The sequence below is a fragment of the Aphelocoma coerulescens genome, unplaced genomic scaffold (assembly GCF_041296385.1).
Source record: "Aphelocoma coerulescens isolate FSJ_1873_10779 unplaced genomic scaffold, UR_Acoe_1.0 HiC_scaffold_77, whole genome shotgun sequence".
Lineage (NCBI taxonomy): Eukaryota > Metazoa > Chordata > Aves > Passeriformes > Corvidae > Aphelocoma > Aphelocoma coerulescens.
This window is the reverse complement of record NW_027184063.1, coordinates 1,510,692-1,529,862: the sequence shown is the minus strand read 5'-3', so window position 1 is coordinate 1,529,862 and position 19,171 is coordinate 1,510,692. Positions and strand designations below refer to the sequence as shown.

Genomic DNA, 19,171 nt, shown 5'->3' with positions numbered 1-19,171 from the left:
ACAGAGGGCCTACACAGGTTTACACAGACTCCCCTGCCACTGAGGGGGGACAAGGAGGTTTCAGGTCTGTGGTGCCACCTCTGGTCAGAGGCACTGAACACCCATCCTCCCTTACACAAACTGGCCCAGCTGGGAAACCTCCAACACTGGAAAGGCCATATCCACGGGATATTCACATGAGAGGCAGCTGAGGGGGTGTCATAATCCATCAAAGACCTCCCAAAGTGCTCCCAAAATTTATTCCTGAGGCCTTGCTCCACAGGACTGCACGTGATGCAAAGTGATGCAGCAGACCCAGAGTCTGCTACAAGAGACAGTTTCCAAGTGCCCTCCCCAGGCGCCTTCTTTCTACTGGGCCTGGCAATGTTTTTGTGGCCATTGTGTTCCATGAGGCCCCTCTCTATAACAACTGCCCTTGATTCCATGAGATTCCATTGCATCATAAAGATGTTCTAGCTTCCATGAGGTCCCACTGTGTCACAATGGACACTGGGTTCCCTGAGTGGTGGCACTGTTTGCACACCATCTCTGTCTGAAGAGGCCCCACTTTGTCACAATTGACTCTGGGTTCCATGGGCTGGGAAGAGCAGAGGTGGGAAGAGGCTGGGCCATTGTCCCTGGCTGTGCTGCTGTGCTGGGAGTCTCTTCCCTCCAGCTGTGCCCACAGGCACTGCCCCTGCAGAGCCAGAGAAGGGCTGAGGAACAAACCTTGGACACACAAGTCAGGGCAGACACTCCTTTTGATTCAAATGCACTGGGAAGAAGCCTCCTGAAAGTCTTTGTGTTTCCAAAGAAAGGCAGACGTTCATCTAGAAATGCTAAGAGCAGTACTACAGGATTTTATAAAAAACAGCATAACACTAGAAAAAGAAGAAAAGAAGGCACCAATGAAAAAATGGACAAATAGGAAAAAAAAGCGGAGATTGTAAAGAGTTGCATTCTGAATGTTCTGGAGCAGAAAAGTAGAGTTTATTGCTTCTGAAAAGAGACAGTCATCATTTTCCTCAGGGCATCCTTGAGCTCCTGGTTCCTCAGGCTGTAGATGAGGGGGTTCAGGGCTGGAGGCACCACCGAGTACAGAACTGACACCACCACATCCAGGGATGGGGACGAGATGGAGGGGGGCTTCAGGTGAGCAAATGTGCCAGTGCTGAGAAACAGAGAGACCACGGCCAGGTGAGGGAGGCACGTGCAAAAGGCTTTGTGCCGGCCCTGCTCAGAGGGGATCCTCAGCATGGCCCTGAAGATCTGCACATAGGAGAAAAGCATGAACACAAAACAACCCAAAAAAGGAAAAGTACTAAAAGCAAGAAGCCCAAATTCCCTCAGGTATGTGTCGGAGCAGGAGAGCCTGAGGATGTGTGGGATTTCACAGAAGAACTGGCCCAGGGCGTTGTCCTGGCACAGGGGCAGAGAAAATGTATTGGCCGTGTGCAGCAGAGCAGTGAGAAAGCCACTGGCCCAGGACGCTGCTGCCATGTGGGCACAAGGCCTGCTGCCCAGGGCTTTACAGATGGACACATAGCGGTCGTAGCACATGAGGGTGAGGAGGAAATCCTGTGTTCCAAGAAAGAAGACAATCAGAAACACCTGAGCAGCACATCCTGTGTAGGAGATGTGGCTGGTGCCCCAGAGGGAATTGTGCATGGCTTTGGGGACAGTGGTGCAGATGGAGCCCAGGTCGGTGAGGGCCAGGCTGAGCAGGAAGAAGAACATGGGGCTGTGCAGGTGCTGGCCGCAGGCTCCGGCGCTGATGATGAGGCCGTTGGCCAGGAGGGCAGCCAGGGAGATGCCCAGGAAGAGGCAGAAGTGCAGGAGCTGCAGCTGCCATGTGTCTGCCAATGGCAGCAGGAGGAAGTGGCTGATGGAGCTGCTGTTGGACATTGCTGTGTCTGGCCATGGGCACCTGTTCATGGAGAAAGGACAGTGACAAGTCAGGACAGGCTGCTTGGAGCCAAACCTGCGCCATTCCCTGCAGACTGTGCCACTGGGACTGCCCCACCTTTGTTCCTGCTCTGGGAAAACCTTCACCCAGTTGCCTGCCTGAGCTCCACTTGTGCTGTCTGAGTGTGCCAGGAGCAGCCAGGCCTGTGCCTGGGGGCTGTCGAGGAGCCATCCCTGCCCCACTGCCCTGGGTTTGTGGCCGTGTGGCAGAGGGACAAGGCTGGAGAGTCAGGATTTGTCAGTGGACTCCCTCCTAGAAAGGCTTGGTAGCAGTTTTACTCTCAGTTCCACAGGACAGGGATGGCAGGAGCGAGTTTTAGGAAAGGTTTTCCTACCCACACATCATTCCTGCTTCTCTGAGGTCAGAAATCCCCAGCATTTCTGCTGCACTCCACCTTTGCCACTGAGAGAGGTGAGAGGCAAAGGATTCCCTGTGGCTCAGGGCAAGCTGAGGGGCTGCATGGGCTTGTTCCCAACTGCCCTAGGCTTGCCCCTTTGGCTGCAGTCAGAGCACAATCACACTCCCGGCTCACCCTGGCATAAACCAGACCCTGCCCAGAGCACAGGGATCCCTGAATGTCTCACTTTAGAGAAAAGGTCTCTGAGCAAGGTCTCAGCACCCCCTTCTGCCAGGGACACTCACGCTGCCCTTGGCAAACCCAGCAGCATTTCCTCAGCTGTGGCATCTCTGCACTTCCCCGGGGGACATTCAGGGCACGCCGAGAGGCTCTGGCACAGATTTGCACCCAGGAGGGCAGCTCAGAGCTTGGAAGGACACAGTGAGGAGAGCCATGGGTGTACCCACGATGGTATCTCAGGGAGGGAGGCTCAGCTCATTCCCCTTTCCCATGGACTGCTTTGCCCACAGCCCCACAGGGCACAGGGAAGCTTGGACACCCCATTCCCATGGACAGCCCTGACTGGCAGGAATCCCAAGGGCAGAGCCTGACTCCGCTGCTGAAGATCCCAGAGCCCCCCTGAGAGCACCAGATAGCAGTGACAATGTCAGAGGAGTAATAATAATAACTATAACAAGGACAATAGCAGAGACTCAGAATGTTCTGTCATTCTGGGATTCCAACTCCTGTTCTGCTTCTCTCATCCCGCAACCTTCCCAGCCTGCTCCAAGCAGGAAATCCAAACACGCTCAGGAGCGCTCCTGATCTTGACAGCATTCCCTGGCTTACCTTCTTTTGGGAAGTGCCTCCAGAGCTGTGTCCATGCTGGTCTGGAGCTGGGAGCAGCCCTGCCCCAGCCAGCAGCTCTCAGCAGCAGCACCTGCCCTGCTCAGGGTCAGTCCTTCCCCCCGCAGCTCTTCGCCCAGCGCTGGCAGCAGCTCCCCGGGCCGGCTGAGAGCTGCCCCTGGCAGGTAGCAGAGTCCCTGTCCCAGCACAGCGCCCTGGGCTGCAGGACCCTGCTCTGCAGGACAGCCCTGGCCACCCCTGGCTGCAGCCCCGGCCAAGAGGTCACTGCTGTCCTCACACACATTCCCTTGGCCAGGTACAGCTCTTCCAACCCCCTATGGCCCCTCAGCCCCAGACACCAACTCACATCTATGGAGCTCCCCCTCAGTGCCATGGAGAGTCTCAAGGCCACCCCCAGCCCCACAGAGTCCTCCTTGTCCCCATCAGATCCAACACCACCTCCAAAGGGACCACTCCCGGGCACTGCCAGGGCTGTGCTGCCCTGCAGATCCCTGCAAACCACAGTAGTGCCTTCGAGGCCACAACCCGAGTCTCAGACAGTTTCCCACTCTTTATGTCTGGAGCTGACCAAGAAATACCCCATGGTGGGGTGCCCCTTTCCTGCAGTCACCGCAATGACCAATGTCAAACTGAGCCCTCGCTGAGGCTTTCCCCAGGAGAAGCAGCATTTGTTCCCCCACAGGGCAGCCTGTTCTTTTGGGGGGCAGTGGGCACAGGGGCAACAGCAGTCCTGAAGGAAGCGGGATTGCCTGTGGAACAGCCTGACGCCAAACAGACTTACTTCAGTGTCATGAAGGCAGAGGAGAGGGTGTCCCTGGGAGGCCAAGCCCGGTAGAGCTGATTGTCCTGGCAGGTTTCATCTGGGAACAGTCCTTGGATACACAGCAATTTGGAAGAGGAATCTCAGTTTTGGCCATGGGCCGCTGGAGGAGAAGGACGGATCTGTTCCATAGGAAGGAAAACAAAGAGCCCCAGAGCTCCAGGGGCAGATGAGAAGCGACTCTCAACATTCCAAGATCAGCTGGAGCTGTCAGGTGGCCACCAGGAGGCCAAGCCAGCCAGAGCTGTTCCAGGTTCCCTTGCTTCCACGGGGTCCCTCAGTGTCACAAAAGTGTCCTTGGCTCCACGGGGCCCAGCAGTGTCACAATGGACTCTGCGATTCCATGAGGACCTGCAGGAGCACAATGGTCTCCTTGGATCCATGGGGCCTCTCAGAATCACACTGGCCCCTTGCTTCCATGGGGCCCAGCAGTGCCCCGATGATCCCCTTGGATCCAATTCCAAAATTACAGGGCTCCCAAGCAAAAATGCAGGAAAAGGAGGAACAGGTCTTTACTATAAAATACAGAGAGCACAACAGAACAAAACACCACGGGAACAGAAGGTTCCCACTCGCTAAGCACAAACCATCATGGGATACTGCATCCCTGACTCAGCCCCAAGACAGGTTTGAGGAATGAGCCTTGTGGGAGCCCACCTGGCACAGAGGATTTTACATCTGGCAACACCGGGAATGCTCTGGGGGCTGCTGAGAGACTGAAATGTTGTGGTTCTCAGCTGAGACTTTGTCATGAAGGGCTTTTTGCCCATTATGGCAGAACTGTATAAAGGAGCTGCCACCACCCAAGCACCCCCTGTCCCTGAATGTGCCTCCTGAGGGGAACTTTGAGCTGCAAGTTTAGCTAAGGAACCTTGAGATCAGGGAAAGGGGGACTCTTAGCCAGGGATCTCAGGTCTAGGGAGGAGGAAACAAGGCTGAGGGAGGAGAATGAATCCACCAGAAAGCCAAGGCCAGAGCTGTCCTGAAAATCAGCCCTGGCTGGGGGAGGCCCCAGCCCCCAGACCCATTTGCTGAGGCCAGGTTTGCACCCCCATCCCCCAACCAAGGGGGCGGGAGGAGAGTTTGGGGGTGTGGGGTAACCCCAGCCCAGGGGGAGTGAACACCACCCCCCTTACCCAGACTGGCTCCGCTGTGAAACCCCCACCCCGGGAAGGCCACACACACAGGGGACAGTGTCACACTCGCCCCTCCCCAGGGGAGGTCTCTGTCTCTGTCACGCCCTTGCTCTCCCCCCTCTTCTCTTTCACAGGCTGGGGCCGTTTGCCAAATATGAGAATCATTTTTCTCTTCATCCCTGTCACCTCTGTGACAGCTACACAGAGTTTATCCTTCCTTTAAATCATCTGTATTGGGCCGAACATTCACTTTTCTTTTACAGGAACCTGCCAGCAGCTGAGCTGGAGCTGTGCGGGAACCGCTGGACCTTTGAATTGCCACCATAACTGCTTGGGCTGTCGGATCATTCATGGTTGGGGTTTGTTTGCGTTTTCATCACAAGTGGCTTGTGGGAAGAGCAAACATTCCTCCAAGCATTTTCGGTAGAGTTAAGTTTGATTTCTGCCAAGTTTATTTTGTCCGGCACCCAGGGGATGCTCAAGGGGTCTGTGTGCCTCTCTCCCTGGGGGATGCTGGGGAGGGGCTTGGTGGGGTTGTCCCTGTCCCTCTCACTCCAGGGCATTCCCAAGGCAGTGTCCCTGTCCCTTTCACCCTTGGGGATGCTCAGGCATCTCCATCCCTCTTGCCCCAGGGAATGCTTGTGCGGGACTGGGGACCAAGGGCTCTGTGTCCCTCACACTGCTGAGTGCGCTCAGGGGCTCTCCAACCTTCTCATACCTGGGGAGGCCGGGGGAGTCTCTGTCCCTCTCACCCCTGGGGTGACCCAGCCCAAGCACCATTGGGGTGAGAGCGACACAGACACCCCCAAACCCACACAAGCACCTCCCGAGGATCCCAAGGGGAGAAGGACAGAGACCCTCACCAGGCACTGAGTGGGGTGAGAGGGACAGAGACCATCCCCACCCCCGAATCATTCCCAGACAAGAGAGGCTTGGAGACCGCCCCGGGACTCCCCAGGTAGGAGAGGGACAGAGAAACTAAACTTGGGGGGGCAGCTGGGTGGTCCAAGATCCGGGTGCTGCCACGCTGCCCCTCCAATCCACACGAGCATTCCAGGAAGGCAGCCCTGAATGTGACCCTTGGGGGTCTGGGATCAGCCTTCATATCCCTGTGGGAGCAGAGACAGAGAGGACGAGAGACTTTCCCCCTCTTATTCCTGTGGAAGGGTGAACCCCAGCTGCCCTTTTCTTCTGCTGCCTCCTCATCTCCTCGGCTGAGGATGTCAAACTCCCCAGGAGCAGGAAGAAGCCCATTCCGGGTTTCCTTGTGTCTGCAGCCTGGAACATCCACTCCCAGCAGAGCACTTGGTGAAAGCCCTGCTGAATGACAGCAGGAGGAGGTTTGTGAGAAAGGCAGGAAATTGTATTTTGATAGGAAATCACAATTCCAAATTCTTTCTTTCTGTCACATTCATTTTCAGTCAGTTCTGGTCTGGTTTCCAGAGTGCCACCTTCTCAGCTGATTGTATTTGTGTTCTCCTTCCTCTTCTGCCTTTCTTTGCCTGCTCTGTTTGTCTCTCAGTGTCTCTCTGGAGCCAGGGCAGCTCCCACCAAAGGCCCTCCCCTGATTTTGTTCCCAATCCACCAGCTAAAACAACCATGGATGAGGTGATGAAGGCTGGCAGTGAAATGTCACTGGAAGATCTTGCAGCACTTGGCTTTTGGCTCCTTCCTGAGAGCTTTGCCTTCAAGGGCAGGAACATCTTCTCCTTGCTGGGAACTGGAATTCCAGATGCCTGGAGGGCATGCCGTGGATGCCAGAGGGGCATTCCTGAGGCTTGCATTTTGCTGGTCCTGCTGTGCCTCCCACGGGAGCTGTGCAGGGCCAGGGGACAAGGTGCAGCAGCTGGGTGGGCTCCCAGAGCAGACAGCAAAGGCTGCTTTGCTGGACATTTCCCAGCACATTCCCAGCTGGAAGCAGAGGGAGGAAGGAAAGGCAAGCGAGTCCCTGCCAGAAGCCCGGAAGGATTGGGGTGGGAAGGGACCCTTCCCGTGGGTTAGTGGGCTGAAAGCCAAGTGGAGCAAGACCTTACAATGCCATCTCCCTGCCAGCCTGTGCTGCTGACAGGAGCAGGGTGCCACTTTAGCCCTCTGTGGGTGAGACCAAACTGTGCATTCCACTCCCCTTATCTCATTTCTGATGAGCTGTTCATGATGGGTCCTTTGCAGGAGCTGCCCAGTGCACCCCCAACCCCTCAGGCTATGAGGAGCTGGCTGTTAAATGAGATAAGGAAGGAGAGGCAAACCCTGGGAGGCAGGGCAGTGTTTCTTTTTCTGAACACCAATGACTCAGCTGTGATAACTCCCTCGGGGGTAGCAGCAGCACAGTCCCACCCAGCCTGAGGGCTCACCTCTGCTGATGGGCCATCATGGACTGAATGGCCCCAGCACAATGGGCAGCTGCAAGGACTGAGACCATCAAGGCTCCCAAAATATCCCATGACTCCCAGGATGACATCTATCTATCGTGAAACTGCCCGCCCTGGGGGAGGGGCTAAGCATTTCCCACCTGAACCTGAGCATATAAAATCTGGGTTTGGGGCCTTCTGGCAACACTCAAGAGATCCAGGGCAGGAGCAGAACTCCAACAGGACTGTGGCCACTGCTGTCGACAAGACTGCACCCATCACTTGGACAGGAAAGTGTGTCTACCACTGCGACCAACAGGCTTTGTTTTCTTTCCTTTTGTTTTGCATGCAGGGGGACGAGGTGGTGCTCAGCACAGGAACTAAGCACCACCGTTCTGCTCTTGTCCCAGGGTGCCTGGTTATACTCAGCCTTTGTGGGTTACAGCTGTATCATGGTATTTCTTGTCATCTCTTTGGTGAATTGTAACTCCCACCTTCATCTCTCTTGGGGCAGATAAGTGGGGTTCATTTCTCATGCCAGTTCAATCCAGCACGGTATTTGAGAGGATTTTACAGTCATGATATGCCCGGTGACTTCTAGAGAAGGACATGGGCAGGAGCAACCCCTAAGCCAACACACTCACACCTTGTTTTTCCCTCCAAACCAGGATTTCCCACTCCCAAACCTTGGCCAGATGGAGGCGAAGGCTGTGAGAAAGAGGAAGATGCCCCATGACACCCAGGCAGGTGAGGAGGAAGTCCCTGCCCCTTTCCCCCTCTCTCCTGCCCCATCTCCCAGCCCAGCATCACCCCCGGCTGCAGGACAACCCCACTGCCAAGGCCGTCCTGCCGGTGACGGACGGGGGGGATCTCCTTCCCCTTCCCTGTGGCACGGAGGCAAATCCCATCCTCTCCTTGTCCTTCCTCCCCCAGACAAGGAACTGAGGATGGAGCCCAGGGAGGACAAATCCCCACAGCAGAACCTGGTGGAAGAGGCCATTTTGAGCAGCTCCACAGTGCAGGATACCAACGGGGAGGAAAACCACCGGAGATCGTGCAGGACGAGGGGCTGCAAACGCAGCCCAGGGAGTTGTGAGGAGGAAAGACCCACCCTGCACCGGGAAGGTGGCCAGAGATCCAGCCAGCATTCAGCCTTGGTGGTCCATGAGCAGCGTCACGCTAGGGAGAAACGCTACAAGTGCTTGGAATGTGCGAAGAGCTTCAGCCGGAGCACCAACTTGATCCACCACCAGTTGATCCATACTGGGGAACGCCCCTACGTGTGTGGGGAATGTGGGCAGAGCTTCAGACAGAGCTCCAACCTGATCCAACACCGGTTGATTCATACTGGGGAACGGCTCTATGTGTGTGGGGAATGTGGGAAGAGCTTCAGACAGAGCTCCAGCCTGATTCACCACCAGAAGATCCACACTGGCGAGAGGCCCTACGAGTGTGGCGAATGTGGGAAGAGGTTTCAGACCAGCTCCAGAGTTCTCCTGCACCAGCGGATTCACACAGATGAGAGGCCCTTCCACTGCCCCGACTGCGGGAAGGGCTTCAAGAGCAACTCCCACCTCATCAGGCACAAACGCATCCACACCGGCGAGAGGCCCTACGAGTGTCCTGAGTGTGGGAAGAGCTTCAGGCAGCGACATAGTCTTAGCTGCCACCAGAGGATCCACACTGGGGAGAGGCCCTACGAGTGTTCTGAGTGTGGGAAGAGCTTCAGCCATAGCTATAGTCTTAGCTGCCACCAGCGGATCCACACCGGGGAGAGGCCCTACGAGTGTTCTGAGTGTGGGAAGAGCTTCAGCCAAAACTCCAGTCTCCTCTGCCACCAGAAGATCCACAGCGGGGAGAGGCTCTACGAGTGTCCCGAGTGTGGGAAGAGCTTCTCCAGGAGCTCTCACTTGACCAGACACCAACGGAGCCACCAGTAAGGGAAGCCCTGCAAGTGCCCCGAGTGCAGGAAAAGCTTTGTGCACTGCTCCAACTTCATCTCGCAGCAGAGGATCCATGTCGGGTGATCCACAGTGACCCCCGTTGGGCAGAGACCTGGTGACCCCTGTTCCAGATGATCCCCATTGTGGGAGGAGGATGTTTGGGAGATTTATTTCACTTCACATTCTCATGCTCTGATTTCATTGCTAAGAAATGCAATCCCTGTCCCCAGATGGGTCTGGTTTTCCGTGCTGGTGATCAGGGCAGGAGCTCTCCTGGTCCTTATCTCAGCTCCTGGGCCTTTCCTCAGCCAACCAAAGAAGTCACAAAATAATTTTTAGCCACTCTGAGCTTTTCTCACTGATGACTGCCCAGGTGCCAGGCAGATCTGCTGCACCCAGACCTCCCCACCTGGGCCCCCTCCGCTCCAGTGCCCCCCGGGAGCAGAATTAAGGGAGAGAGGGGAGGTTTCAGCACCTGCCCAGAGCTTGGGATGGGGCAGCTGGGGCCATACTGGTGGCACTGGTGGTGCTGCGAGCCCCCCGGCTACAGGCATGGAGCTCTCAGGTGAGCTGAGAGGGGGTGGGAAGAGGAGTGCGGGTATGGTGGGAAAAGTGGGGAGAGGAGGGAAAATGGGTGTGTGGGACCCATAAAATGAGTTGGAGGGGGAGTGGGACCCCCTAAAGACAGAATGGGAAGGAGGCTGAGGACTGGGGGATGATGGGAGAGGCATGGGAAAGCTTAGAAATTGGGGAATGGAAGGGTGGGATCGCAAAACTGGGCAGGAGGGGGCCGGGGATTGGTAGGATTGTGTGAAAAGGGTTGGGAAAGGGTTAAAAGGGGGGACTGGGACCCCCAAACTGATGGGGGAAGGGGCTGGCAGCTGGGGATTGATAGGAAAGGAGGGGAGAAAAGAGAAAAAGGGTGGAAATGAGGGTGGGACTGCAGGAAGGAAGGTCCCATGGAGGCCGTGGAGCCAGGGGTTGTGGAGTGGGGATCTGGGGTGGCCCCCTGAGCTCTTGGCTTGCTGTGGGGTGCTGGGGGCTGCTGGGGGGGCACCCCCTCACCTGTGTCCTGCATACACAGAGCTCTTCCAGCACATGGTAAAGTCCAACTGTTGTTTCATTAATGGTACCGACCAGGTGGGGTTTGTGGTGAGGTTCAGCTCCAGCCTGGAGCAGCTCCTGCACTTGGACAGCAATGTGGGGCACTGCGTGGGGGACACACTGTATGGGGAGAAACAGGCCCGGTGCTGGAACACTGTCCTGGGGTGATGTTATGAGGCTGCTTTATTCCTTAACCCTCCGCTCAATGCCCAAGGACGCTGTGTCTTTAGGATGGACCTGGGGGTGGGGCCAGAGCCACAGGACGTGAGTGAGGGTCAGTTCAACGGCTAGAGCCCAACGGCTCAGGGGCTCCGGGGTCTCGACAGGGCCTTGTAGGGAGTTCGCCGGGGGCGTTGTGCGGCTCCTTGGGTTTTTGGTGTTGTGGCTAGCTGGAAGAAGGTTCTGTTGGTTTTTCTTGTTCTTTTTCCCTTCCCTCCCCCTTGCCTCACTGCTTCCCTTCCCTTCCCTCTGGTCCGGGGAGCCTGCAGGGTGGCCCCAGCGGGCCCGCGGGGTGTCCCCGGCTGGTCCGAGCCCGTGTGTCTGTTCCCTCTCCAGGAATTTGTTGTATTTCGGGGTTTGTTTCCCCTGTTCTACCCTGCTTTGTTTGGTGTTAATAAACAGTTTGGGGTTTTTCCCACTTTACGTTCTTGTGACCCACTTGTCTTACTGGTGGAGGAAATGGGGAGGTCCTTTTCCCTTTGGAGGAGACACTCATTCCAGAGTGTTTCCTCCTGAAGTCTTGTCTCCAAAACCAAGACATAAATTTGGCACCCAACTTAAGGGGCACGTGGAATAGGGGGAAAAAAATCAAAACCATTTTGGTTTGAATCACTTTTGTATTGAGGTACAGCAGTAAGACCATGCTGTTTGATTTAATAATTTTTCTGTGGAAGCTAGCCATAAGTACATGTCTGTCGGGGTCTCCTCCCCCCGCCATGTAGCCCTGAGGGGAGACACGGGGTTTCCCTGCCCCTGGTCAGCCTTGTTCCCCATGGGTTGGTTTGTGTTTCCTGCGCAGGCAAGGACCCTCGGTTCCTCCTGCCTGTAACAGTTCCTGGGCAGAGCCCGGCCATGCGGCTGGGGAAATAAACATCTCTGAAACATCTATCAAGAATCCGTCTATATGTATTTCTTTTCCACGGGACTCCTGGTTTGATATAGGCGTGTTACAGTATCGCCACTGCAACAAAATGGTGGGGAATTGTGAGCAGAACGATCCCTGATCCCTTAGCAACCGATTTGTGTGAGTAAACCCTAGAAACTTTGGATTCCTCTTCTTGGTTTTGTTTTGCTATTCCATATCTAAACTATGGAGGAACCGTGGGAAGACTCTTGGCTTTCAGAGCCGCATATGGACATTTATCTTAAACTTAAAATGATTCTTGAACAACGATTTGTAAATTTTAGCTTGATTCAAGCTCAAAAAGAACTGAAACACTTCCTGGCATGGTTGTTTAAGAACTTTTTCTATGTTTCTTGGGATTTAATTCTTACCAAGGGCTTTTGGAAGACCGTTTGGACATAGTTAATATTTGAGTCAAAATATATGCCGATGGAAGAATATTTTCGTGAATATTATTTAATTACCGAGACTGTTGAGCAATGTCAGCTGTGTCCTGGTGAAGGGAATCCTGGCTCAGGGACCGTGCGACCCAGGCCACGTGCACCGAGCGCTCTGCGAGCAGCAGCGAGGCAGCTCCCGTGCACGGGCAGAGCCACGCGAGCCGCAGTGTCGGTGGTGGAGCGGGGAGCGGCGGGAGCGGCACTGCCCAGCGGTGCCCCCCCGGCCCCGTGCAGCGCGTGGTGGAGCGAGCCCCGTGAACGCCCGAACGAGAGGGGCGGCGCGCGGGCGGCGGCTGGTGGTGGTGGCGGTAGAGCGGAGCTGCGCCCAGCCGAAACGCGCGCTGGAGCAGGGCACGGGGGGGGCATCGCTTGGGGGCGCAGAGACATTGGTGCAGCCCCAGGCAGCGGCAGCAAAGCTGCGACCAGAGGAGGCGACGCACGGCAAACGGAGCGGCGCGGCCCAGCCCAGCCCGCACGGCCCCGAAGCTGACCCCGGGAAAAGCGCGCAGGAACCAGCAGCGCCGACAATTCCAACATGGGAGCGACCAAAAGAGAGAGCAAAGACACAGCGAGACAGAAAACAGCAGCCACTCGGAAAAAGGAAAAGACCATAGTAGCTAAGAACTTAGGGATAGTGAAATGGTATAATGTTAAACAAAATTACGGTTTTATAACAAGATGTGATAACCAGCAAGACATATTGGTGCATAGAACTGCTATTAAAAAGAATAACCCAGAAAAATGCATCCCAAGCTTGGGAGATGGAGAGGTGGTGGAATTCAAAATCATACAAGGTAGAAAAGGGTTACAAGCATCGCAGGTCACTGGGCCTGATGGTGTTCCTGTGAAAGGCAGTATATATGCTAAAAATCGTAGTCATGTTAGACAATATCTCCTTGGTAGGCCCCCCTACAGTCTCCCTTTCCTAATCCCACCTTTCCCTTTTACCCTATGTCCTATTACCCCCAGTGTATTCCCAATCCGTTTTTCCATCCATGGTTTCCCTCACAAAACCATACCTTTGCCAATTGTTTCCCCAAAAATCCCTTTCCAGTGCCGAGTGGGGGATGAAAATGGGGAGGGAAGAAATTAAACCCTCTCCTGCCTCAGTTTCCCCACAAAGCATGCTCAGAGAGTTCTGTCTCCCTTCTGTCAGCCCTAAGATGTTCCACAGAATCTGTTTGGACATTTAAAGACTCAGGAGGGTGGCTTGTTTTGTTTTGAAACTGTTCTTGTTTTGTTTATCCATCCAGTTGTCTTCATTCTCCTTTTATTAAAATAAAACGGGGGAAATGTCGGGGTCTCCTCCCCCTGCCATGTAGCCCTGGGAGAGGGGCCCTGAGGGCACAGAAACACGGGGTTTCCCTGCCTCTGGTCAGCCTCATTCCCCATGGGTTGGTTTGTGTTTCCTGCGCGGGCAAGGACCCTCGGTTCCCTGTGACTCTAACAGTTCCTCAGCAGAGCCCGGCCGTGCGGCTGGGGAAATAAACATCTGAAATATCTATCAAGAATCCATCTATATATATTTCTTTTCCACGGGACTCCTGGTTTGATATAGGCGTGTTACATTATCCCCACTGCAACACATGTCCACAGCTATGGGCAGTCGTGTCCCTGGCTTACATTTTTATAAGTCAGGAATAAGAATCAGCACTGCCATTTTAATATGCCTGGTGGCAGTGATTCATCGAAGTTTGGCTGGAGTAATGGAAGCCATGGAGAAGGTGTATGTCATGTTGTTTTCCCATTCTGGCCTTGGTAGCTTCCTTTTGGAATGTATTAGCAATTACACCCAGCTTGTTAGGGGAAAAGCAGGGGATGAAAACTCCCAGCCCTTCATCTCCTTCTTCCCCTTCAGATCTGGCACGTCACCTTTTGAAAGTGTCCAGTTTCCCCTGGATGTCAAAGATGCCACCTCCTTGTTATGTTACCTAGCAGGGTTTCTCAGTGTGGTCTCCAACTTGTTTAAAACAAGGGCTGAGATTTCCAGAGGGGTTGCCCAGACACCTGCCCCAGTTGCAGAAAATCCTAAGTGCTGTGGGGTATGGGAGGACATAGGCCTGACCCTGAAGCACTTTTCTGACCCAGGAGCCTGGAACCTCCCCCCTGAACAATTTCAGAATCCAGCTGAGGTGGGGAAGTATCTGAAGGAAAACTGCAATAACAACACTGATGAAAAGGAAAAGCTCATTGCCATGTGCTGGGTCCTGGCTAATGCTAACCGCACGCTGCTGGATTCTGTAGGGCAGAAGATACAGCCAGAGGGGCAGGAGAATAAGGCAGCAGACACCCCAATCACTCCAGCTGCAGCTAAAGCAGATGGGGAGCCTAAACCAACAACAATTGCCCCTGTCCAGAGAAAGAAACACAAAGCCAAATCCATTTGCCCGCTGGATGATGATGGGCAGCCAGGACCTTCACAGCCAGCAGAGCAAGTGGAACCTGAAATCATTACCGAGTCCCTGTCCATAGAGAGCCTTCGTACCCTGAGGAAGGATTACACACAACGGCCAGATGAAACTATATTAAGTTGGATGGTCCAAATCTGGGACACTGCAGGTGATGGTACAATTCTGGATGGCACCGAAGTGAGGCATTTGGGGTCCCTGTCACGTGATCTAAGTATCGACCTAGGGATGACAAGGGGCCCTGAAGCTCTCAGTCTCTTGACACGGCTCTTAAGAAGGAAAGATGCCTGTGCCGGGAAGATCTCCAGAGTCAGCTAAACCCCTGCCAGACCAAGGAACAGGGGATCCAATGCCTGAGGGAACTGGCAGTGATAGAGATCATATTCTCAGATGACCAAGCAATTAGGAGCCCTGACATGGTAAAATGTACACCGGTGATGCGGCTGAAACTTGCACGACACATACCACCAGAATACACCCCTGCTTTAGCAATGATGACGTGGAATGACGGGGACGAGACAGTGAGTTCTGTGGTGAGGAGGCTCCGGGCGTATGCAGACACTGTGCAAGGCCCAACACAAGCAAGAATCGCAGCTGTGGAAAAGAGTCTTTCAGAGACCATAGAGAAGATGGAAGATAGGATGGACAAGACTCATCAGAAACTCAGGAAGGAGCTGAAAGAGGGCCTTTTCCAAATCGCATCAGTGCAGACCAGAGGCCCTGTTACCAGAAGCAGACGTCCCACGGCTAGAAGAGAGGGAACACCCCAAGAACTGAACTATGGTTCTTCCTGTGTGACAGTGGGGAAGACATGAGGAGGTGGGATGGAAAACCAACTTCTGTCCTGGCAGCACGGGTGTGTGAATTGAAGGATGGTAATGCTGAGAGAGGAAGTTACCCCAGAAGGGAAGTAGCAAGAGTTTTGAATGATAACCAGCACTAGAGGGGCCCTGCCTCTAGCCAGGTAGAGGTCAGGGAAAATTGCATCTTTTGGGCAGTGTGGGTCCGATGGCCTGGCACATCAGAACCACAGAAATAGGAAGCCTTGGTTGGCATGGACGTGCAGTGCACCTTGATTCCATTGCGACACATCAGGGCAGAGCCGGTTTCTACTTCTGGAGTGACAGAGGGATCGCAGCAGTTGACCCTGCTTGAAGCTGACATGAGCCTAACTGGACAAGAGTGCAAGAAACATCTCATTGTGACTGGCCCAGGGGCCTCGTGTATTCTGGGCATAGACTTTCTCCGGAGTGGGTATTTCAAAGACCTGAGGGGACTCAGGTGGGCCTTTGGAATCTGCTGTGGAGGCAGAGGGCATTAGGCAATTGAACACCTTGCCTGGGTGTAGCGGGTTGGGTTTGTAACCAGGCAGAAACACCAATTTAGTGCTTTGGTCCAAGATACTCATTACTGTTTACCTTCTGTGAGATAAGAATTAGGAGAAATGCAAAGCAGGCACCAAACTTGAAAGAATATAAAGAAGTTTATTAACAGACCTAAAAGAGGGAAAAAAAATATTATACCATACTTTTAGAACTCTCCTCCTCCCCCCACCTTCCTCCCTTCTCCCACTGACAATGTGAAAAAAGACAACCCTTAAGATGTTCAGTCTGTTTACCACTTCCATAATAACCTTGTTCAGTCCATTTGAAAGAGAAGTCTCTTCTTGCTCATGCTATGAACACATTATCACAACGAGACAGCCACCCACTTCCAAATATTGTTCAGTCCATTTAGGAAGAGGTCTCTCTGCTCGCATGTGAGTCCCTTCCCCCAACCTGCAGAGCTTTTCCCACAACTGCGTTTGAGGGTCCAATCTTGAAGTTTTTTGGGGTACAATTTTAATGTTGAGCCGTTCAGAAACAGAAGTTCTCTTCACCCATCTCTGGGAGCATTTCATCTCTAAGAACAGAGGCCCTTCTCCTTCCCTGGGAGCAAAGGGTCTTCCTCATCTTCATCTTTAGGACTATCTCTGGAGGCACCTCTAGGAACTGAGGTCTTCTCCTTTTCCATTTGGAGAAAAAGTCCTCATCTGGTTCATCTCTTCCTGTCCAAACTTCTCTTGAAATTACAGCTGCTTCAGCATCTGCCTATCTCATCACAGGTGATTTTGCTCAGGAGTTGAACACTCCACCCCCCATATCTTCATGAAATTACAATGGGATACTCTGATATACCATAGCTTCACAACAAAATTTCAGCTTTAAGCATCTCCTCTTTCTCTTCCCTCAGGTTTTCAGCTCTTCACAGCAATAAAAGGGTTAATCTCACCTCAGCCTTGCAGCTGGAATGTGGCTTCTCGCTATTGGTCACCTGACCTCTGCCAGACAGCGGTGCCGCTTTTGCTGAAATCTTGGCCGCAGTGGAGGGGTGGGTTGGGGGGGGGGAAGCCGAGCCGCTCTGGCTGCCCACAGCCCTGCTGGGGGCAGGGGGGCGAGGTTCATCCTGGAGCCATGGCCCGGCCTGGCCCGAGCAGGCCTGGGCGTGGCCCACTGGCTCCCCACTCAGGCCCTGCAACCACCTGTCCCAGCACCGGAAATGAGAGAGAGCTTGAGGAGGAGTTTGTCTATTCTTAAGTGTGTATCACAGAGGCAGTCACAATTTTAAGTGGCTTAAAGAATTGTCCATATTCAAACTGGCCATCTGATAGGTCCTGTGCAGTCATAGAGGAAGCTGAAAGAAGAACATCAATTCCGAGACCCAGCTTGCTAACCTATGACAACTGGGCTAACCAAGAATCCTTCTGCAGTTGGGCTCCTGAAAGTAGAAGAGCATTGAGTGCCAATGGCCACCTCAACAGTGCATCACCAGCAGTACCGAACAAATAGAGATGCCATAATTCCCAGCCACATGACGATCCGTGAGCTGGAGAGCCAAGGGGTTCTCAACAAGACCCACTCACCCTTCAGCAGCCCCATGTGGTCTGTGCGCAAGTCTGACGGGGAATGGTTATTGACTGTGGACTATCGTGCCTTGAATGAAGTGACTCCACCATTGAGCGCTGCCGTACCGGACATGTTGGAGCTCCAGTACGAGCTGGAGTCCAAAGCAGTGAAGTGGTATGCCACTATTGACATTGCCAATGCATTTTTCTCCATTCCTCTGGCAGCAGAGTGCAGGCCTCAATTTGCTTTCACCTGGAGGGGTGTGCAGTACACCTGGAACCAACTGCCCCAGGGGTGGAAGCACAATCCCACCATCTGCCGTGGACTGATCCAGACTGCACTGGAAAAGGGTGAGGCTCCAGAACATCTGCAGTACATCGACGACATCACTGTGTGTGGGAACACAGCAACAGAGGTATTTGGGAAAGGAGAGAAAGTCATCCAGATTCTCCTGGAAGTCGGCTTTGCCATCAAGAAGAGCAAAGTCAAGGGACCTGCTGAATAGATTCAGTTCCTGGGCCTGAAGTGGCAAGATGGACGGCATCAGATTCCCACTGAGGTCATCAAGAAGATCACAGTGATGTCTCCACCAACCAACAAGAAGGAAACACGAGCTTTCCTAGGTGTCATAGGCTTTTGGAGGATGCACCTTCCCGAGTACAGACAGATCGTGAGCCCTCTCTACCTGGTCACCCGTAAGAAGTATGATTTCCACTGGGGCCCTGAACAGCAGCAAGCCTTTGCCCAGATCAAGCAGGAAATCGCTCATGCGGTAGCCCTGGGCCCGGTAAGGACAGGAGCAGAGGTGAAGAACGTGCTCTACTCTGCAGCTGGGAACAATGGTCTGTCCTGGAGCCTGTGGCAGAAGGTGCCTGGTGAGACTTGGGGTCGACCACTGGGATTCTGGAGCCAAAGCTACAGAGGCTCAGAATCCCACTGCACTCCAACAGAGAGGGAAATCCTGGCAGCCTATGAAGGAATCCAAGCCGCTGAGGAGGTCATTGGCACTGAAGCACAACTCCTCCTGGCACCCGGACTACCGGTGCTGGGGCGGATGTTCCAAGCAAAGGTTCCCTCTACCCACCACACCACCGATGCTACATGGAACATGTGAATTGCTCTCATCACACAACTCGCCTTGGAAACCCAAATTGCCCTGGGACCTTAGAAATAATCACAAATTGGCCCAAACGTGAAAGCTTTGGTCTCAGTGACGAAGAAGAACAGGAACAAATGACATGCGTGAGGACGCTCCACCATACAACCAACTGCCAGCAGAACAAACACGCTACGCTCTTTCCACTGATGCTTCTTGTCGCATTGTAGGGATGAAACAAAAGTGGAAAGCAGCCATATGGAGTCCCACACAACAGCTTGCAGAGGCCACTGAGGGAGAAGGTGGATCGAGCCAACTTGCCGAACTCAAAGCCATCCAGTTGGCTCTGGACATTGCTGAAAGAGAGAAGTGGCCAGAGCTCTACCTCTACACTGATTCATGGATGGTAGCCATCCATAGCCCTGTGGGGGTGGCTGGAAAGGTGGAAAAAGGCCAACTGGCAGCTCAAGGGAAAATCAATCTGCGCCGCTGATGAGTGGAAAGGCATTGCCACTTGGGTAGAGAAGCTAGCCGTGAGAGTCCGCCATGTAAATGCCCATGTCCCAAAGAGTGGGGCTGATGAGGAACACGGAAACAATGAACAGGTAGATCAGGCTGTGAAAATAGAGGTGTCCAAGATAGATTTGGGTTGTCAGCACAAGGGAGAGTTGTTCCTAGCGTGATGGGCCCATGATGCCTCAGGCCATCAAGGCAGAGAT

The 19,171-nt window shown here is 53.9% G+C and overlaps 1 protein-coding gene and 1 pseudogene across 1 annotated transcript; both read right to left on the bottom strand.

Annotated features, from left to right (window-relative positions):
* LOC138102480 (zinc finger protein 850-like) overlaps positions 1 to 19,171 on the bottom strand; it is a 289,839-nt pseudogene that overhangs the window by 181,175 nt on the left and 89,493 nt on the right.
* Positions 907 to 3,982, bottom strand: LOC138102514 (olfactory receptor 14C36-like). The gene is made up of 2 exons (XM_069000214.1): positions 3,931 to 3,982; positions 907 to 1,906 (listed from the first exon to the last, which is right to left on the bottom strand). Exons 1-2 carry the CDS (start codon positions 3,939 to 3,941, stop codon positions 970 to 972), a joined length of 948 nt encoding a protein of 315 aa, XP_068856315.1. The 5' UTR covers positions 3,942 to 3,982; the 3' UTR covers positions 907 to 969.